Source organism: Phyllobates terribilis, unplaced genomic scaffold, assembly GCF_046119375.1.
Source record: "Phyllobates terribilis strain yellow unplaced genomic scaffold, ASM4611937v1 Scaffold_2__4_contigs__length_985480577, whole genome shotgun sequence".
Lineage (NCBI taxonomy): Eukaryota > Metazoa > Chordata > Amphibia > Anura > Dendrobatidae > Phyllobates > Phyllobates terribilis.
In genome coordinates, this window is record NW_027362762.1 from 378,769,831 (window position 1) to 378,792,597 (window position 22,767).

Sequence of the window (22,767 nt, forward strand, 5' to 3'; positions counted from 1 at the left end):
TATATAAATGACTATAAACCTGCAAAATCCCTGATTTTGTGTAAGTGTACTTAGAAGAGTTGATGCCATTTTGAAGGCAAAGGATGACCACACCAAATATTGATTTGATTTAGATTTCTTTTTCGTTAATTTGCAGAAATATATGAACTTAACCTCATTGATAGCATGGCAAGGTGTATATTAAATGGTTGTCTGAGGAACGTTCTGCCACACTGAATGCACATAGGAATGCAAATCTGATGATCCGCTGCTGGCAGTTCCCTTTGCAATTGCTGACCATGATACATGTTGCTTGTCCTACTGTGAGCAGCCTGCGTAGCCTGAATGTGCTACCATGGCCTGCAGCATTTCAGGACTTCTCTACCATCAGGCACATCTGAGTCACTGGTCGGCAATTACCAAGGAAGCTGCCAGCAACAGATCTTGATTTGCATGTCCATTTCATCACACAACCATAGATAACCTCACCGACAGTATCGTATTTTGCGGATTATAAGAAACACCACAGATATTGGGGGGGGAAATAGGAAAAACATGTTTAATAAAATGGTGGTGCATCTTATACTCCGTATTTAGGCTAAGTGCACACTATGCAGAAATGCTCAGGATTTTTTCCTGTGAGTTTCGGCATCTCCCTGGCAGAAAAAAACGCACGCTTATTGTACATGCGTTTTCCTGGCAGGGACATGCGGATGTGAAGCGTTCTTCACTTGCATTTCCGCATGCGGATGTGAAGCGTTCTTCACTTGCATTTCCGCATGCGGGTTGACAAGCGCTTTCCAAGTGATTTTAGCATCACTTGGAAAGTGCTTGTCAACTTGGTCACACTATATAAATCCATGCAAACAGCATGGATTTATATAGTGTGACCCGAGAGAATGTCAAAAACTAAAAAAAAATAAATGTATACTTACCCTCCGATGGCCCGCGCGGTCTTGCTTCACCGTCCCGGCTGCTGGCAGTGGTGGATTGAAGGACCTGCCAATGTCAGTGTCGCGTGACCCGTCACATGACTGACGTCAGCGCAGGTCCTTCATTCCATCGCGAAGTGCCGGGAAGCAAGGAGGAGCGCAGCGCGGGCCGCCAGAAGGTAAGTATATATATATTTTTTTATTATTCTTTTTTTTTACAGCTTTTTTAATGGTACCTGGGCGTGGATGAGACTCTCCTCTCCTCTACACCCGGGTACCAGCCGCACATTAGAACGCGCCAATTACGCAAGTACAGATGCAGTCTTGTGGAATTGGCGCGTTCTAATGCAAGTCAATGGCGGCGAAAAAGCAGCACTTCCTCCAAATAATTGGTAGTGCTGCTTTTTTTTCCGCAATGATAACCTTAAGCGGAAATTTCCGCAGCATGTGCACAGCACATGCAGATTATCATTGGGGGACATGGCAGGCCTTCTACCATGCATTTTTTAAGCGTTTCTGCAGCTTTTTTGCCAACTCTTAAAAAACGCATCGTGGGCACACAGCCTTACGGTAGCTTACCAGGGGTAGGGGAAAACGGAGGCAAATCTCGAGATCTCAATCAGCACATACGCCACCGACTGTCATTTTCCCGAAGTCCACCTCAGTGTAAACTATGGAAAGTGCGGGGACTCCGCCGGCATTATGTAAAAGCCCAGAGCCCACCGCAGCCTCAAACTACCGAACACCTCCTTCTCCCAGCCTGAGGCCCACAGCATCTCCCCCTTCCTGATTTCTTTTTTTGGCACACTTGGGTGCGACAATGTCTGTCAGGGCACAAAGGGTCCACCACTGGGCATATCACCGTGACAAATCTTATCGCTCTCAAATGTTTGATCTGCTGCACCTTGTCCAAAAGTGGTTACAGCCGGGTGGCGCACTCCCTTCAGAGCCCGATGCAGACTTTCATAGGCAAGGGAGATCCCCGGAATGCCGATGACTTGGTCAGACTGCTCAAAAGGTATCAGGCGGATTGGGGGGGGGGGGGGGGGGGAACAACCCACTCCATACTGGGGAACGGAGGTTAAAAAGGGGGTGGGGCGTCCAAAATCCAAGGGGGTGGCGGGGTCATGCCGAAGGCCTCATCGAGAGTTGTAATTTGCTGGAGCTGTCACGGCCCAGGTCATATAGCTACCCATTGTCCCATGACCATTGAGCAAATGGACTGGAGCATGGGACGCCAGTGTTCATTCTACGCATATCCAGCTTACAGTGTGGACTGTCCACCCAGCGAGGGGCCCAAGCTTGTCCTGTAAAAGTGAATGGTCTGCAAATGACTGGAGTACTAGACATGAGGGCTACACTCCCTCTCCAATTGATCCCTGAGAAGAAGGTGGGTGTCCGCTGCAGTCACGGGGATGCTAAAGACTATCCGGTGGCCAGAGTGGTCATTGACACAGCCCGAGGTACCGAGTCCCATGAGGTCAGCATGGTCTAGGATTTATTGCACCCAATTATCATAGGTCGGGACTGTGTTGTTTTGGGAGTTGTGGAGGAGGGGTGGAGACTTTGATTGCTCAAATAAGAAATGGATTGGCCCTAAAATGTCTCACCAAACCCAGAGTCTAACAGGTTTCCCTTCTGAGTAATGGGAGAAAAGGAGAAAGTAGTATCCTCTAAGGCAGACATTCCTGAGATAGGGGTGACCAGAGAGAATTTTGGGTTCGCCCAACATAGGGACCCAACTCTAAAAGAAGCATTCAATAAGGTAACAGTTATAAAGTGCATAGCACAGGAGTTGGTGTTGACACCAGGTTTCCCTATTTCATGTTGAGGGGGGACTTGTTGTACCGGGTTACTAAGGTGAGGGAGGAGATAGTGGAACAATTGTTGGTACCAGTACCTCATAGACGGAAGGTGTTGGACATGGCCAATTCACATGTCTTGGGTGGCCATCTGGGGGTAGATAAACTCAAGAACGGGTCGTGCAGAGGTTCTATTGGCCCGGATGTCACACTGAAATCCTCTGTATAAACAAAATAGCTTTAAATAAACATTGTTCAGGCTATGTTTTGCATTATTTTCCATTGTATAAACATTTTGTATGGTCTTGTAGACAAAGGGAAGGTATCCCGTAGCTTAAAACGCTGTTGTGATACAGAAATACTCGGGTCACTTTTGAATTAAGAAGCCAAAAATTAGTCAAAAACAAGTGTCAGTTCTAACTCAATGAAAATTGTGTTCTCCAGTGAATTAGAAGGATCAAAAACTCCAAGACTAGTACAAGTATCAAGTGCAGTATAAGATTTTTTTCATCTAAATAACAGTACAACTTTAATTTACAAAAGTAAAATAGACGAGTAATCTGTAAGTCAAAGAGGACCCTTCCGTGAATATTTTAATGTTTTGAATTTCATTTCTTATAACTCCGTTGTGCCATTCTTCCATTATACCTCCTTCAGATTTGTGAAGAAAAATACAACTGGGTGTTACCATTTGCCTTTCCAAAAGGAGTATGCCCCTGAACTTTCAGCATTAATTGGACAGTTTGTGTAGGGATAACCCCTGCTCAATTGGTAACATCCAGTTGTCAATTTATTGTAATAGAAATAATAGAGGAATGACACATTACAGAGCTCTAAGAAAAAATGCTTTTTTTTGAAGAATACATTTACTAAGGTCACTTCAATTGTTGATTTTAAAATAGTATGAAATACATAGATTAGCCAACAGATATGCAATGTATCATGTGTTGCAATAGATAGTGTCTATTAGGAGATAAGTTATAGTCAGTTACTTGAATCTAATCTTTTCGTAACAGTTTTGACTAATCAAAAAAAGATTAGATTCCAATTAAGTTGTGGCACTGTCGCACTTGCCACGCTATACCTAGACATAAATTTTATACATCGATCTTCTGCACATAACATACTCAATAGAGACTAAATGAAAGTACAAGTCAATCCATGAAATTACAGTGCCTTGTGTAAGTATTTGGCCCCCTTGAACTTTTCTACCTTTTACCACATTTCTGGCTTCAAACATAAAAATATAAAATTCTAATTTTTGGGGGAAGAATCAACAACAAGTGGGCACAATCGTGAAGTGGAACAAAATTTATTGGATATTTAAAAATTTTTTAAAAATTAAAAACTGAAAAGTGGGGCGTGCAATATTATTCGGCCCCCTTGAGTTAATACTTAGTAGCGCCACCTTTTGCTGCGATTACAGCTGCAAGTCGCTTGGGGTATGTCTCTATCAGTTTTGCACATCGAGAGGCTGAAATTCTTGCCCATTCTTCCTTGCAAAACAGCTCGAGCTCAGTGAGGTTGGATGGAGAGCGATTGTGAACAGCAGTTTTCAGCTCTTTCCACAGATTCTCGATTGGATTCAGGTCTGGACTTTGACTTGGCCATTCTATTTATTTTTGAACCATTCCATTGTAGATTTTGCTTTATGTTTGGGATCATTGTCTTGTTGGAAGACCCAGTCTCAGGTCTTTTGCAGACTACAACAGGTTTTCTTCCAGAATGGTCCTGTATTTGGCTCTGTCCATCTTCACAATTTTAACCATCTTCCCTGTCCCTGCTGAAGAAAAGCAGGCCCAAACCATGATGCTGCCACCATGTTTGACAGTGGGGATGGTGTTTTGAGGGTGATGAGCTGTGTTGCTTTTACGCCAAACATATCGTTTTGCATTGTGGCCAAAAAGTTGGATTTTGGTTTCATTTGACCAGAGCACCTTATTCCACATATTTGGTGTGTCTCCCAGGTGGCTTGTGGCAAACTTCAAACAAGACTTTTTATGGATATCTTTGAGAAATGGCTTTCTTCTTGCCACTCTTCCATAAAGGCCAGATTTGTGCAGTGTACGACTGATTGTTGTCCTATGGACTGACTCTCCCACCTCAGCTGTAGATCTCTGCAGTTCATCCAGAGTGATCATGGGCCTTTTGTCTTCTCCTTGTTCGAGATGAAAGTTTAGAGGGACGGCTGGGTCTTGGTAGATTTGCAGTGGTCTGATACTCCTTATGTTTCAATATGATCGCTTGCACAGTGCTCCTTGAGATGCTTAAAACTTGGAAAATCTTTTTGTATCCAAATCCAGCTTTAAACTTCTCCACAACAGTATCTCGGACCTGCCTGGTGTGTTCCTTGGTCTTCATGATGCTCTCTGCACTTGAAACAGAACCCTGAGACTATCACAGAGCAGATGCATTTATACGGAGACTTGATTACACACAGGTGGATTCTATTTATCATTACCAGTCATTTAGGACAACATTGGATCATTCAGAGATCCTCACTGAACTTCTGGAGTGAGTTTGCTGCACTGAAAGTAAAGGGACCGAATAATATTGCACGCCCCACTTTTCAGTTTTTAAATTTTTTTAAAAAGTTTAAAATATCCAATAAATTTCGTTCCACTTCACGATTGTGTCCCACTTGTTGTTGATTTTATATCTTTATGTTTGAAGTCAGAAATGTGACAAAAGGTAGAAAAGTTCAAGGGGGGCAAATACTTTACAAGGCACTGTATTAAAACAAAGGGCTAATACAGTATTGCTCCACCACTGCAATCTACAAAATGAATGCAGTCCACATATATATGTAGGTGTCAATTTTACTTTATTTAAGGGAAAAAAAATTGGGAAAATAGGAACTTTCATGAAACACAGTAGACATAAGTTAGATAGCACTGCAAAATGTCCGAAAATGTTTACTTGACACAAGTCTGCTTTGCAGTTATACAATTAGTAATTTTATGCAGTTTGTCACTGTTGCCTTTTCGCACTATTAATGAAAAAAAAATGAGGTTATAGGTCACAAAAGGTGTATTACTAAAATTATGCAAAAAATTCACTTAAAAAAACATAAATATGTGATGCACATTAGTTTAACAAAAATGTAAACATTTTCTCCAATGTCACATGTGCAGAAAACAGAAAAAATAAGCAACACAGCAGTCATACAGTTTCAGCAATTCAACGCTAGAATTTCTTATGAATTAAATCAAAGAGCAAATGCATTCTGCTTTCTGATACATAGTGGTTTGTGGCGTTAATACTGGAATTATTTGACTAGAAATGGTTCCCAATAAAAGCAAGTAAATCAACTATGCTTGCTATCACAGACATTTTAGAAAATTTGATTTCCTTCCTTACATCTCCTCTTTCAGCAAGTTTAACATTTTTAAGATCAGCTTTTGTGCCCAATATTGGTTCCACTGATAAATCGCTTACACTGGACTAACTGGAGACAGAATTAAGCAATATTCAGAAAGCTTAGGAACTCTGCTCTTTAATATGTATACAGAATGGAACAAAATGTACACATGAACGTTTCTTTTCAGTGCTTCTGGGAGAAATGAAGAAAAATCCAGACTTAATTTTCTCCCATTGAAAATAAGGGCTTTCACACCACTTGAATGAAGGTGTATATGTGGGGGTGACTGCACACATTTGGGGCAATAGTGGAATATATTCATTCCACTGCTTTTATTTTTACCGCATCGATTGTTGACAACTGTTCGCCTATCCGCAAACAAACCACATCACCATAGTCCACTCCATTTCATTATTGTATGTAAAATGGAGATCGCAAGAAAACAAATAATGCTTTAACACAATGGCAGAAACAAAGTAAGAGTAGTCTATTTCTAGATTAAAAAGAGAAACTGTTCACAAATGAACAGCTTAAGGCAGCTGTCAACAATGTACTTAACACCAGAAAGGAAGAGTCCATCAAAAAGAGTTGAATGACACTGTGCATTGCTACATCAACCACAACCGTATACTCCAGGATCCTCAAGTCAACAATGGGATAGTCATTAAGCAGGTTATTATTCCCTGTCCAGACATTTATTACAAATGTCAAAACGTTCAGAAAATAAAGCAGACTATTTTATATTCTTAATAAAAAAAAAGTCAGAACTGGGAATCATACATCTAAACACAGGTACAGTATGTCTGTTAAGAATAAGTATTATTATAACTACATTCTTAGAATTGTTTTAGTGCATTGCATTCTTAAAAAAAAAAATATATATATATATATACACACACACCTTCCATTCAGGAATAAGCCAACCCTCTTCACACCCCTCTAGTGACGTACACTTTAGAACTAGCCTAAACTGGATGATCTGATGCTACATCTGCTTTTTTCTTAAGAGAAAGCCCTACTGGTTTGTGTGAAAATGGTACATATTAAACTGAAAGGTGAAAGCCAATGAACCCTATAGTGTTTTGTCACCTCCGCATTGTTTTGTGCCATTGTTAATGCCAATTTCTGCCAGTGAGGATGAACTACGATCAGTGGCATCAATTTGGTATTAAAATTACACATTCAAGGTATATTGACGATGAGTCAACCTCTTTATCAAACCCTTGAGTGGCCAAGATTTCAGCAATGATCATGCAAGTCTCATGGCACAAAAGGGGTTTGTGCATCACTCAGAATGAGGTAGGAGAAAAAAATAAGTTGATTGGAATTTGCCTGCAATGTCCAACTCCACAACCCTGTTTTGTTCCCTTTCTACAGTACAGATTTAGGCCACGATGACTGTGTGCAAGCTTAAGTGTTGATTTCTAGGAGAAACTTTATAAAAAGCTATGGATGAGGCAGCGCTAATACTGTGACACATTGCGCAGGGATGCAGAACTTAAAAAAAAAAAAAAAAAAAGTAGAGCGGCAAAATTCAATAATTCACAACATTGGCCAAAGACGGCATATACCAAAAAAAATAAAATAATCAAATAAACGTTAGCGGCTGCCTTTCACATTTTATAAATACAGTTTATTATATGAACTTTCCTTTGTCATAATCAACATCAGAAAACAAAAAAAAAAGAAAAAACCCACTAAATTAAATAAGTGAAATATTAGTAAGCCTAGCTGTGCATCATCAGAAAGGCTTGATAAGTTCTCTTGGACTGTGTAAAATTCCAATTTTTCTTGGTGAAGGGGTGCTTTTAGTGTGACTTATTCTTTCACATCTTACTTGCATCAGAATTAAAGTAAGAGGAAGTGTCTGTTAGTAGAACCCTTAGATGTTTGTAGCACCCAACAAAGGCATTACAGCCCCAGCTGCCTTGCAAGCTGCAGGGAGGTTCTGTAATCTTCTCCCCTATGTTAGAAACACAAAATCCACTAAATGAATGTGGTTGTACTCCAGTTTCAAATGATTTCAAGTTACGGAGATTACAAAGACTTTAGGGGAGATGTCAGCAGTTCCACTTGTTACCAGCTCAAAAGAGAACTCCTGCCCAGGGTCATGAAATATACTTGACTGCTTCCACCAGACCTCACCGAAGCAAAGAAAACCTGTGTACAGAGTAGAGAATAGGGATCAGAAAAATTCATAACAGTTAATAGAATGTCATTTGCAGTGACAAATATTTAGGTTAGAAAATAGCTTTTAAGAGGTGATTAATACTGCCTCCTAGTGGTCATGTTATATTTACTTACAACTAGAGTGGGAGAGATTTAAAAAAAAAAAAGAAGTTTAACAGATCAGCAGACTGCTGAACAAGTAAGTATAGATGTCTGTAGAAGCAGGTCTGGACCAGATGCTAATTTTTAGAGGGCTGAGTGTCAGGCATATAAAGTCATCACTATAAAGCAATCAAAAGTAGTAAAAAAGGTTGTGCCAACTTAGTAAGATATCACTGATCTATAGGATAGCTGATAACTTGCAGATAGTTGGGGGGATCCACGGCTGGGACCCCCCACCAGATCCAGGCTTTGCAACTGCCATCTGAATGGAGCGGTGGTCAAGTATGTGCACCGCATAGTCACTGAACATTGTTCACTAATAGTGCTCGGTATTCTCTAGTAGTACCATAGGAAATGAATAGAACACCACACCCCACCCATGGATCTACACCTACATGCATTGCAGAACCTCTTCTTCAGCTGAGGAGCCTTAGGCTATTGGCTGCAGTCATCAAATCCTCAAGATAGGTGATAAGTTAAACCATCAACTTCTAGGTAAAACAATTTTGTGGCATTGAAAATTTGCAACTGAACCAAAAGACAACCCCTTGTACAGATGCATAGACAAAAAAAGCCATTATGGCTCTTAAAGGGAAGTCCTAGGAAAGCAGTCAGGTTCCCTTTAAAATGCGAACATGAAAAAAAATGAAGCGAAAAATTAAAGCGGCTGTCCTTCGTTGTCAAAGAACCAAACATTTTTTTAGCTCTGAAAATATTTCACATAAAAATTTGCAACGCTGCCTAGTGATGTTTTACCTTATCATTCCGTTCACACAAGAACTTTAGTCTTTGTGCCCTCTTGTGCATAAAAACTCCATCTAGGTGTCCAGTCTCAACAGATCGAATTTCAATGGCTTTTTCGCCCCATCCCATTATCTGGTTAGATCGGATGTATGCTGAAAAAAATTAAACATGCATTTAGAAAGAAGCAACAAGTTATTACTTATTAGGAAGGTTTTGTTTTTTTAATAACAAAAATAAGATACTTTTAGATACATTGTAGAAAAACAAATGAAGGCATAATAAAGTCTACTGCCATGTAAAACATACCAACAGATGTCGGCATTTCTCCCCATTGTAGAACCACATCTTTGGTGATTCTGCCGTAAGTATTAACATATACTCCTTCATCCTCATAACAAACCAACAACTCCATACCATCGGTATTTGGGAGAATAATAATTGCATGCGGCTGGATACTGCTCTGGATCTGTAATACGAGTACAATAAGGAGGGGAGACATTACTAATGTGTTAATTCCTAGTTATCTCAGAACACAGAAAGGCCTAATGCAGACAACCTCATAATGGTGTTTTTCATAACTTGGACAACCCCTTAAAATAATCAGGGTCCCAGTGAAAATAAAAACAGCTTATAAAGCGCCTCACAAACCAATGCCGTTCCAGCAATCTCAGCACGCGGCATCTGCCAACACTCACGTGATATTGTTATGCTGTGCTCACACCACTCCCAGATGTTCACGTTTCATCCAAAGGAAGTGTGAGAGAAGCAGCTAATTGGTGGCCGCTGACTGTCTGCAGCGCTCACATAATGTTACGCGAGTTCCGGCAGGCACAGCACCAACATCGTCGGAATGCCACCAGTCTGAGAGGAGAGTATAAGCTGTATGTATTTTAAGCAGGGCTCGTCAAAGTAGTTTAAATCAGCCCCTTTAAGGCAAACTGCCTCAACTCAAATACAGTTGACAATCTCCATTCTAGAACACAAAGAGTTTAGGATTTAAAATCCGATCATATACACTACCGTTCAAAAGTTTGGGGTAATTTAGAAATTTCATTACTTCTGAAAGAAAAGCACATTTTTTTCAATGAAGCTAACATTAAATGAATCAGAAATACACTCTATACATTGTTAATGTGGTAAATAACTATTCTAACGGCAAACGTCTTGTTTTTATTGCAATATCTACAAAGGTGTATAGAGGCCCATTTCCAACAACCACCATTCCAGTGTTTTAATTGTACATTGTGTTTGCTAACTGTGTAAGAAGGCTAATGGATGTTTAGAAAACCCTAGAAAACCCTTGCACAAGTATGTTAGCCCAGCTGAGAAACGGTTTGGCTGATTTGAGAAGCTATAAAATTGACCTTCCTTAGAGCTAGTTCAGAATCTGGAGCATTACATTTGTTTGTTCTATGTAACTCTCAAAATGGCCAGAAAAAGAGAACTTTCATGTGAAACTCGACAGTCTATTCTTGTTCTTAGAAATGAAGGCTATTCCATGCGAGAGATTGCCAAGAAACTGAAGATTTCCTACAACGGTTTTGTACTACTCCCTTCAGAGGAGAGCACAAACAGGCTCTAACCAGAGTAGAAAGAGAAGTGGGAGGCCCCGCTGCACAACTGAGCAACAAGACAAGTACAAGTACATTAGAGTCTCTAGCTTGAGGAATCGACGCCTCAGAGCTCCTCAACTGGCAGCTTCATTAAATAGTACATGCAAAACGCCAGTGCCAAAGTCTACAGTGAAGAGGCGACTCCGGGATCCTGGCCTTCAGGGCAACGTGGCAAAGAAAAAGCCATATCTGAGACTGGCTAATAAAAGGAAAAGATTAATATGGGCAAAAGAACACAGACATTGGACAGAGGAAGATTAGAAAAAAGTTTTATGGACAGACAAATAAAAGTTTGAGGTGTTTGGATCACACAGAAGAACATTTGTGGGATGCAGAACAACTAAAAAGATGCTGGTAGAGTGCCTGATGCCATCTATCAAGCATGGTGGAGGTAATGTGACGGTCTGGGGTTGCTTTGGTGCTGGTAAAGTGGGAGAGTGGTACAAGGTAAATGGGATTTTGAATAAGGAAGGCCATCACTCCATTTTGAAACACCATGCCATACCCTGTGGACAGCACTTGATTGGAGCCAATTTCATCCTACAACTGGACAATTACCCAAAGCACACCTCCAAATTATGCATGAACTATTTAGGGAATAAGCAGGCAGCTGGTATTCTATCTGTAATGGGGTGGCCAGCACAGTCACCAGATCTCAACCCCATTGAGCTGTTGTGGTAGCAGCTTGACCGTATGGTACACAAAAAGTGCCCATCAAACCAATCCAACTTGTGAGAGGGGAGTCAGGGAACATGGGGTGAAATTTCTCAAGATTACCTCAGCAAATTAACAACTAGAATGCCAAAGGTCTGCAATGCTGGAATTGCTGCAAAGGGAACATTCTTTGACGAAAGCAAAGTTTGAAGGAGAAAATTATTCTTTCAAATAAAAATCATTATTTCTAACCTTGTCAATGTCTGGACTATATTTTCTATTCATTTGGCAACTCATTTGATAAATAAAAGTATGTGTTTTCATGGAAAACACAAAATTGTCTGGGTGACCCCAAACTTTTGAATGGTAGTGTATATACAGAAACAGCAAAACTCCTTCATACTTATAATTTTTTACATTCTGTAACTCCAAAACGCTTACATGTTCTGCAGATATATGATAAAGATCTGTAGAATAATCTCTCACAGCCCACAATGAGTTCTACTATTTACAATACTCACATGTGTTGGTAGATAAATGTCATAGACAGCTCCTGAGTCCACATCAACAGCATGAAAACCAGCACAGGATCCATAAATCACTTTTAGCCGCTGTCCTTCTTCAACCGTGAGGTCAACTAACAAAGGCCTATGTACCAAGTCTCCAAATGACTGCAAGGAAAGAATGATGATCGGAAAATTGAAAAACTGATCTATATGTTTTTTTTTAACAGTAAAAAAACTTAAAAAGGTCTCAGACATATAGAACACCTTAATTCATTTAGGATATAGGGCTGAGGGGTGAGTCCCTATGTCTTAGATGCAAGTCACCATCGGCAGATCTGCTTCACATGATGTAGACCTGTCCACACCTAAAGGTTTTGGAAGGGAGTCACAGACAATTAATAATGTCCATTCTGTAAATGTTTCCCTCATCACTGGAGTATATTCTGTGGTATATAGAGGAACTCGAGACTGACAAGTCAGGAAAGGCTGCGGTGGCAAGAATGCTTTATATGGCAAGAAAGTGATTAGCCCATTGGATAGAGGAGATGGGTCCAAGTGTACAGGAAGTTATTAATAAACTGCCTATCAATTCTGGAGAAGGGAGTGTCTGCCAAATATGGTGGCATTTCAGAGTTATGGATTCCATCCAGAATGGTTTAGAGAATTAATCAGTTCCCATCTGGGTTTGCTGTAGCTCTTGGCCAGGAACAGGGGTTAAGTTAATAGAAGAGCTTGACGACCCACTTGGGAGGGTGGAGCATGTAAAGCAATATACCTGACCCCTTTGTCCCTTTTAGGGTTTATTAAACATTTTATATATTCTAGCATATAGGGAAGGGGAGGGGTATGTGGTTTGGGTTTAGGTTTATCAATCCCGCCTGTATTTATTACACGTCATTTTTTTCTGCTATTGGCTGAACTAACGTAGAGGTGCATGGGCAGGAAATGTATTTTTTTGTTCAGGGCCAGAAGGGATGAGGGATTGCATGATCTGTGATTTGATTTCAGAAAATGTTTAAAGTTTTTAATTTAAAATAAAACTTAAAGTCAGGAAAGGAGCATATTCTTAATTTGTGAAAATCAGTGATTACAAACCTTAAAGGCCATGAACTTGTGATATGGCTTTGGCGCCCAAGCATAGACTTCCACTGAACTCTTTAAAGCGATTACCAAAAACTTGATGCGTTCATATTTTACTAAAGTAAAAGAAAAACAGGAAATATTAAACTAGAAAAACATTTGGCCACTATAAGGATTATGACATTCTTCTGAAAGAAAGTACTCAATATATATTACTTGCGGGTTGGCCAGTACTGAAGAAAATGTTAAAATACATACCATTAGTACAGTGTGCGCACTTACACTACATACATGTTCTGTACTTTACCTTCTAACCTCCATTGTGCAAATGTCTGATCAAACCACTTCCAATGGCAGCGTCCCTCTCTACCCCAAAGTACAAAGTTTCCATCTAAACATACACAAGTTCTAATAAATGACTCATGATGGAACTAAACTTGTGGACTTCTCCTCAAAAGTAGTCAAACTTTGCTGGATCTTTAGAGGAGTTGTCCAGAACCTTTAGCGCACTTGTCTCAGAAACAGTCCGTCCTTGGACTATATTTGATACTGCAGCTCATTTATATTCAGGTAAATGGAGTTAAAAAGCAAAACGAGACAACTCCTGATCATAAGAAAATAATTTTGGTGAGTCCCAAAAATAATAAAAAAAAATGCTTTTTTACTGTCAATAATCTGGCTAGTTTATTTACATCTAGAATCGCTTGAAATAAATCAAAATCCTGATTAGGAACAAAATGAGTCCCTTTATTTAAGATATTGATCTCATGTTCAGAGAGAATTGTAGAGTTAAGCATCATTAAACTTGATACAAGATACCCCAACGGTATGAACCATAGGAATGATACTCTTTACCTATATTAAATTTTAGGGATTTGAATGCAGGTTTTTTTTCCTCCTTCTGGTTTTCCTTGTGATTTAGCCTTGTGATTATGCTAATTATTCTCTAATGTGATTGAATGTTAACATGTGTTTATTGATCAATGGTTGGTTACCATTTGTTTTTATACCATGTATCATAAGGAATCTGTATCTCAGTGAATAAGGGCTTTTTGCCAGAAACGAGTTGAGATGTATTCCCAACCTGTATGATCTGTTAAATTATTTTGTAAGAAATTGAGGATTTTAAATATTTTTCGGACTCACTAAAATTATTTTCTTATGTGAAGCCGTAAGTCACGGCTACTGGTTGGAGACCCACAACATTGTAAGACGGACTGAGTCATATAAATAGGACACGGTGAAGCTGCTTTTTTGTTTAACTCATGAACATATTTCAATCAAAATACAGAAAATTGTGAATGTTTTGATTTATTGTAAGTGGACATTTGGTCCATGTAAAAAAAAAAAAAAAAAAAAACTCATCTGAACAACCATGCTGGATAACACTGGAATGAGCGTGATCCGTTTGAGGTCTTTTTTTCAAGGAAAGCACTCGGACTGCAATAAAGATATCTCACCGCTTTGGTCCATGTAGTGGATGGGGATCATCACTAAAGAGAGCACATGTGAGGGGCTTAATGGGAGAGGAAAGGTTAACCCCCTTCACTAGGGTGAGGAGGCATGAGAGTACATGATGGGGTAGTAGGAGAGCACTTGGGAAACAGTTCACCAATGAAGGATGGAGGAAACAGACACATAGAATACTACATTTGAAGGCTGTATGTGCTGAGGAGTGCACTTCACTGTTGGGCTAAGTGTTCCTAATTAAAAATGAGCAGACGTGTTTTACCTCCCATCAGCCTGAGCTGACCGGAGAAGTTCCAGGGAGATGCCGCGGTGCTCTTCTGCACACAAACTTGTTAAGTGTGAAACGAGGTAGCTTCAGTGCTGCAACCTAAAGAGCACAACTCCAGCACACAATGCCGCCTCCCAGGTCTTATTTAATACACTCTCCAGGCCCCACTCAGTAGCCGACTTGGCAGCTATATACAGTAAAAGGGCAAGGTCGTCCCATCTGCTCACTGCATTCCTCGTGAACGCTCCCACTAAAGATTGAGCAGCTCTGCTAGCAAGGATCTCAGCAGCTTCTCAGATTCCTTCAGCAGCACACGCTTCCACCAATAATATGACTGAGCGAATCAAAATTATCATTCTGTTAAATATCAGAATCATGGATCAGTTTAATCACCATCTCCAATCTCGTCTGGCTTTGTCGTCAGGCCAGCTGTCATCGACAAAGGCCTGGAGATGTGGCCTGCGGGGGCAATTTTCCCAGGTCTGTGAATATCTTGTTAGCTGCAGCAAGTCCTGTTTACAAGGACAAGATGACGTGCCGATAATGATTTTTAGGCCTGCTAACCAATACTTTTTCCTCATTGTTTGAGTGTTTACTGACCTATTTAGACGATACCTGACAATAATTAGAAATGCATGTATTAAGAACAGATCGTATTTGTGGTCACTGTCAGGCATAGATATTTAGGAGTTCTATACTAGACAGTGGTCACATCTGGCTGGATCCATCGGTAAAAGAAAACACATACCACATGGTACACAGTTTTTGTGGTGACCCCCCTGTGTAGGAAAGAACTATTCTACACAGGTTGGGTAGGTTCACTAGAGAGAGTGTGTGTGTATATATATATATATATCTATATATATATATATATATATATATATATATATATATATATATATATATATATATATATATATATATATATATATATATATATATATATATATATATATATATATATATATAAAAACATACATTAGAGTTTCATGCAGAAAGCTTGGACAATTTTTTTCTCACTAGTCATCCGTGCGCAGTCCATATACATCCATTTTTTTTATAGCATCAGATATTCCTAAATTACAAGACCATTTACAGTTTCCTATGTTATAGAATTGTAAATATCCATAAAAAAAACGAAACTGATGCTATACAGTGGCTCCATATGACTTTCGATTTTTTCTGCTAGCAGAAACCTGCACTGTCTAATATAACGGGTAGCGCTTCTAATCAGTGCAGAAGTATGTGTAATCAGACACCGCGGTCTTCGATGCCCCTCTGTCGCAGTAAATCAGTGACCACATGTCTCTGTATGTTTGTATTACAGTGTGTGCATGAAAAGAAAAAAAAAAGAAAATTTACTGGATGTAGTCTTGTGCCATTCCCGCACTACTCCGGTCCCACACCTGCATCATGTAACCACAGCTCCTTCAAGTTGACATACAAAGCAGACCGTTAATACCTTTCTTAATGTCAATCTATGTGAGCCTTGTTCGAAGTCGCAGACTAACTTTGAGAAGGTGTCTTCTGGTACACTGGCTATGTGGCACCAGCTGGTAATGATGGTCATATGATGCAAGAGACCTGGAGCAGTGCTGGAAATGGCAGAAGATGAGAACCGAATAGTATTTTATTGAACGTGTGTAACAGATGGCTAACAAATGCTGAAAAAAACAACAACTCAGCTGGAGAGGGACTTTAAGGTTCAGGCTGCAGTCACCATTCATTTAAATGTAGACCCCTGTGCTCTCAGGTGTTAGGACAGTATCATTCCTGCACAGCTTCTCTTTAATGCGGAGGAGTGTGCAATGTTCCTCTCCATGCCCCTGCAAAATCTACAGGGTGTTTTCTTCTCACCTACCCTTTGTATAGCTTGTCTGGTCCGCTCTCCCTTGACACTTTCCTCCCTTTCTCACCTGCCATGTATAAACTACCACCCCTTTCCTGGTCAGAAAAAGGAGGCGACCGCAGACATTTACACAGAAGAAGTGTACAGTCTGATCTATTTTAGAAGCAACAGCTCTATTAATAATGGAAGACGGTCTGGAAAGTCGCTTATTCCTGCATTATGTAAGTGGACAATAAAAAAAAAAAAATCAGTGCAAAGATGTTCATAGCGATTAAACTCTTCAATATTAAATGGGAAAAAAAAACATGAGGAACATATTGAAATATATCGCTAAAAATATGCATATTGGAGCTACGTTTTATAGCTAAATATAAATTTATCAACTGGTATTTTCACCACTGGCCTAACAGGGAAGAGACTCATACTTAAAGGGAACCAACCGCGTAGGACATGAAGTTATAACTGTGGACAGCATGGTATAGAAAAGGAGAAGCTGAGCAGAATGATGCATAGGTTTGTGGGAAAAGGATTCAGTATAACTTGTATCTTATTCACTGAAATCCCTAGTATTTATATGTATACTAGTCCAGTGGGCGGTCCTAGTAGTGATTGACAGCTATCTCTGCATACACAGTCATACAGGGAAGATGATCAATCGCTGAATATGACCGCCCACTGGACTCTTATGCATAAAAACACCGGGGATTCCAAAGAATAAAATGTATGTTTTACTAAAACTTTTCCTACCAAAATGTATAACAATCTGATCAGCTTCTCCTGCTCTAAAACATCCTGCCTGCAGATCAGATACCATTTTCAACATGACAGGCTCCCTTTAATCTAGGCTATAGAGATTCATTGTAAAAAGTTTTTGCAGAATATGAATATTATAATTGAATCAATTCTGAATGTTCAAATACTATATAAATGAACTTATATACCTACCAACTTTATAGTGCACACAACCCTCCAAGTCACCAACAGTTGTCCAACCTTGTTTCTTCTCAACCTCTGGGTCATTGTGGAGAATTTTGTTTCTCAACCAAGACAAGTAGTACACTCGCAACTTGTTCTTCTTTCCTGTTAAAAACAAAGTGCACAACACTTAAAAATGTAAAATAAATCTAGGCATTAAGGATGACTTGACAATTGTTTTTCAGAAGAATAATTTGTCATGGTTTTTGAAACCTCTTTCTTGTGGCATTTTTTCTTTACTCAGATGTCAAGGTCATAGCTATATATAATACTTTTTTATATTACGCAGCTCTGCTGGTTCTTGCATGGTTCATAGTTAAAAGGATTTTCATTTTTTTTTGTTTTCAGTCCATAAGCTTACAATCGCATAAAAAACTCAACAAATAACTGTCATTTACTCTCCAGAGGTCCAGCACTGCCTCTCCACCGCTACCCTTGGTCTTTGTTGACAGGCTGAAGGGGGGCTATCATGCCTGTAGATTATAAAACTGCTGTAGCCAATCACTCGGCTCAGTGGTCTTGTGCCGAATACCTTGGCATCACTGCTGAGCCCAGTGGCTGCAGCATCATGCACGCTCTGGTTATGAAGTAATAGAAATGGAGAATTAGCTGGACCTAGATCAACGCTATTAAAAGAATTGTTGTTGTAAGGCTACTACTGCCTGAAGCATAATATTTAGGGCGGCACGGTGGCGCAGTGGTTAGCACTACAGCCTTGCAGCGCTGGGGTCCTGGGTTCAAATCCCACCAAGGACAACATCCTTGGTGGGATTTCCTCCGGGTTCTCCGGTTTCCTCCCACACTCCAAAGACATACTGATAGGGAATGTAGATTGTAAGCCCCGATGGGGACAGCGACGATAATGTATGTAAAGCGCTGTGGAATATGTTAGCGCTATATAAAAATAAAGATTATTATTAATATTTATTGCTGTCCTTCTATTTGGCACATTGAGGGGTCCCTTAGAGCAGTGCTTCTCGATGTGGCAAAGCTAAGTATTCCCTACTAAATAAATAAGCCTTTTACTTTAGCCTTAAACTCCATGCTCCACTTCTAAAAAGCACTGCATGACAATACAGCTAATAAACCGAGAGGCATGAAATAAACCCTTTAGAGCAGGGGTGCACAACCTGCGCCTCGGGAGCCACATGCGGACCCCAAAGCCAAAGCTATTCTATGCAGGTCCTAACCATATGGACAGAAAAATGCTTAAGTGACAGGTTAGGTATATGTGGCCGGCAGCTGAGGAGCAGGACTGGCAAGTACTGATGGTGCACTATGTAGACATCTCTGGATGCCTCGTACATCAGGAGAACGGGGTCTCTGGACCCATTTAGCACTCTAGAAAGGTGTATGTGCATCAGACAGGCGGCCTCTGTGTCAGTGCTCTCTCCACTGTAGTTTATGGCAGTTCTGAATCATTAGGTAAAGCAAAGTACCCATGATCTACTCTCTGAAGCGTTGTGCATGGATGACCTCTTACTCTTTAGGGCCTGTTTACACAGTTTCTTACAAAGATTTAGAAGTGTATTTTACTGCAAATCCACATAAAAATATTACTCTTTAAATAAGCTTCCCATTTGTTTTAGTGCAAAATGTTCAGAATAATGTGGAAAAAAAGCAGCACTGTGTGCACTATAGGAGTTTTTCCCATGAAGATCAGTCACAAACATATTTAAGGAGTATTTGACACTTTATGTGGATTTAGGAGCAGAATCTATTTCTAAATAGAAGGTAATAGCCCTTTAGTTTTTAGTGCGGCCCTTGGATTGGTTCAGTATGACAATGTGGCCCTTGCACCAAAAAAGGTTGTGCACCCCTGCTTTAGAGGGTCCAAGTATCAGATCGAGAATCTGCAAGGAGTTATATGTTCTCTCTATGTTTGATTGAGTTCCTTCGTGTTCTCCGGTTTCCTCACATACTCCAAAGACATATAGATAGGGAATTTAGAGTGTGAGTCCCAACAGGGACAGTGATGATGTGGTGCTATACAAGCAAGTAATATAAATAAAAATCTAGGCCATAGAATTATAATCATGTGATAAATAAAGCAAGTCATTAATAGATCCAACAAATCCACTAAAACACATCACAAAAATTAAAAGAAACCAGTCACCAGAGAAATCGCTATTAACCTGCAGGTTAATAGCGTTACTAACCTGCCCGGCATCCACACTTACCCAAACACTGCGGGAATAAAATTAACTTTATTCACCCCTCCCTCGCTTATCCCGGTAGTGTTCAGGTTTTAGTCACTGGGGTGACTCCAGAGCTGGTTCAGTCACCCGTCTGAGAATACAGAGCAACGGCTGTAACCGCACCCCCGGTTAAGGTAAGTGCAGGCACCGGGCAGGTTAGTAACGCTGTTAAACTGCAGATTAATAGAATTTTTTCTGGTGACAGGTTCCCTTTAAAATGTTCACTGCTTTGGCTAAGTAAACTTATTTACCCCAGTTGCAGTAATTCTGCATATGACTCTGGAGGGTTTATAGGTGCAACTTTACCTGATATTGTAACCAGGACATTTAAACCCTCAAGGACATCCATTTGCTGAAATCGCCTTCTGTTGATGAGGGGGTAGACTTTTCCCTGACCACTTCTGTCTAAGAGCATTAATCCACTTTCAGTGCCAACCAATAAATTCACACCTGTGAGAAAAAAAAAGAGAAAGAGTAAAGCATTGTAATAAGTGTCAGGTATCTACAAACATCACACTGATGCAAAACACAATTATTAAAAAACAGGAATTATTCCTATTAAAATGGTTATCAAATTATTTCTGCGCATTCAACAGAGACCAGATTAACAAAAAAAAAAGTATGCGAACATACGAACATTGCCTTTTGCTACAATATGAAAAAAAAAGTAATTTTTCTGAAAAGGGGGCATTCTCAAGAGGTCTTTTGGGCAGCACAGAGCTATGTAGTCTCCCTACAGTTTCCTCACTTCCTGGTTTTTGGTGGGACGGACACTCCTTGAGTGACAGTTCTGGTGAGAAGCAGAGAAGTAGTATCAGTATAACTATAAAGCTCAGCACAAGCTCTGCTGCAACACATTCAGTTATCAATGGTTTGTTCTGGAGTGTACACTGCTATTAAGATATTTACATATAAAAATAGCAGGGCACAAAGCTCCGGACAGTGAGAGCTGTAATTAAGAGAACTGCTCTGGGAGAAGAGATGTTGGGTACTGGTGCAGAAGCTTGTCAGGAGATGAGTGTAAGGGGGATGGAGGTGAGTAAATAACTACTGTATAAAATTCAATGGGCTAGAGCAGAGGTCTCAAACACTATTCATGCAGCCCGCAGGCACCGGAGCTCCCTGTGATGATCGTGGCCCAGTCCAGGGGCCCCCGATGCCAGTGATTCGTTTCAGCAGGATGTGCGTCCTTGGAAGCACATTCAAATGAAATGTATTGTGGTGCAGAGACCAGCTCTCTACACCCCAATACCACTAACAGCCACAGGTCAACCAGAGGCCAACAGTTGACGTCGGCATTCCGGCGCAGCCAGGGTATGACGTCACTACCATGTGCTACCCCACCTACGCAGGAGGAATAGGTCACTGTTTGCCGAGGGAGCGCAGTTAGGTGCGAAGGATTTTTTTTTAGGTGTATGTTAAGAGTGGCAACAATGGTGACATTTGCTAAGAGAAGATGACCAAAATAGGGACATTTGCTACAAGAAGGTGACCAGGATGGGGGCATTTGATATGAGAAGGTGAACAGCTATAAAATTCTACCATAACCCATACGATGAATGGCATTAAAAAGAAAAAGCACCAAAAAATTATCAAAAAGTTGTATGTGAAAAAAATGCTATCACTGAAAATGTCTCATCCTGCAAATAATGTGGTCTGTCAAATTTAATAATTTTTTTCTACGTGCGGCCCACATACCCAGCTGAGTTTGAGACCCCTGGGCTAGAGGGAGGGGGCTGGGATGCTGGGAGCTAATTTCTCTCCTGGCATGTAACTAATTCACACACCCCGCCAGTGTCTGGACAGACAATGGTGCCAGAGCTTGATGGAAACCAGCTGTACACTATGAAAAATAAAAAAAGTCATTGTAGGAGACTGATGGATAGAAAAAAAACAAGTCAACTGCAACTAATCTAACTAATTAAAATGCTAATTATTTAAGAATACCTGTAACTCAACTATGGGTAGTCCCCTAAAAAGTGCTTGGAGCTTGTCAGTCACGAACGCAGAAAGTCAAATAATTGAAAATATAATGTTCCATAGTAAATGAACCATCACTCGAAAAACAGAGCTCCATTTCCCATTAATGTGTATATACTGTATGCCTGATTAATTGAGCAGTAAGACAGCCTCATTTTGTTCTCAATAATAAAAAAAAAATGCATTTTAAGCCAATTATTTAGACTGGCCTTTTGCTGCAATGCATTCATATCTATGTATTTATATCTTGGTGAGTCACATAAAATGAATTTAAACAGTGTTTTGGGTTGTTTTTTTTTTGGTTTACATTTGGGCCCCATCAGGAGCAGATATAATATACTATATTCTTATGGGAGGATGAAAAGAAACCTTTTCTGAAAATTTTGCTTGGCAGTGAAAAAGTCAAATGGGTTTGGTTAGCTCTGCAGGACCATCACTGAAGCACCAGGCTTCAATGTATTTGGAGTCACGTGCCAGCTGAATGTCAACGTGCACAGTAAGGTGCTTGTTACGCATTTCATATTGGAAAAAATGAATTATTTTGTTATAACATGCTTGAGCTACAAGTTAGAAAAGCAACATTTTGGTTGCAGAAACTCTAATATAATATAGATATTGCACTATCTATATTTTGCTTTTACACAGTAGCTCACCCCATAGCGCTGCACAAAGAATTTCAGAATTAAATCTCTTCTTGTATTTGCGAATCTCCGGTGTATCACTCTGTGGCCTTGTGTTTGTGGGATTAACATTAACAACGGATCCTTTCCTTGTGGGATCCTGCCTCATAGCATCGGGCCTCAGCGCTTCACTGGAAAATCCCACTAAAATAAAATTAGTATTTTTAAGGTTAGCTTCCAGTGTGCGCATGTATGTACCTGAAAGATATAAGCAATCACATGTTCAATGACAAAACCTTATCATTTCATTTCTTATTACACTGCACACAGCAAGCAGGGTGGAGAGGCAGACGGCACTACAAGGTGTGGGGGAAACACAGGGCCCTAGGTATATATACACTGCCA

General features: G+C 40.1%; 1 protein-coding gene across 8 annotated transcripts in view; it reads right to left on the reverse strand.

Annotated features, from left to right (window-relative positions):
• Positions 1 to 7,495: 7,495 nt before the first annotated feature.
• Positions 7,496 to 22,767, reverse strand: part of MAP4K4 (mitogen-activated protein kinase kinase kinase kinase 4) — a 164,338-nt gene continuing 149,066 nt past the window's right edge. For 4 of the 8 annotated variants that reach the window (XM_073664768.1, XM_073664770.1, XM_073664769.1 and 1 more), the window contains 8 exons: positions 22,396 to 22,620; positions 20,069 to 20,212; positions 17,535 to 17,669; positions 13,018 to 13,118; positions 11,938 to 12,087; positions 9,456 to 9,615; positions 9,162 to 9,301; positions 7,496 to 8,234 (listed from right to left, as the gene is read on the reverse strand). In XM_073664768.1, the coding sequence (XP_073520869.1) occupies positions 8,151 to 8,234; positions 9,162 to 9,301; positions 9,456 to 9,615; positions 11,938 to 12,087; positions 13,018 to 13,118; positions 17,535 to 17,669; positions 20,069 to 20,212; positions 22,396 to 22,620 (1,139 nt within the window). In that variant the 3' untranslated portion in view covers positions 7,496 to 8,150. The remainder of the gene's footprint in view (positions 8,235 to 9,161; positions 9,302 to 9,455; positions 9,616 to 11,937; positions 12,088 to 13,017; positions 13,119 to 17,534; positions 17,670 to 20,068; positions 20,213 to 22,395; positions 22,621 to 22,767) is intronic. The other 4 variants (XM_073664773.1, XM_073664772.1, XM_073664767.1 and 1 more) reach the window with 1 other exon arrangement.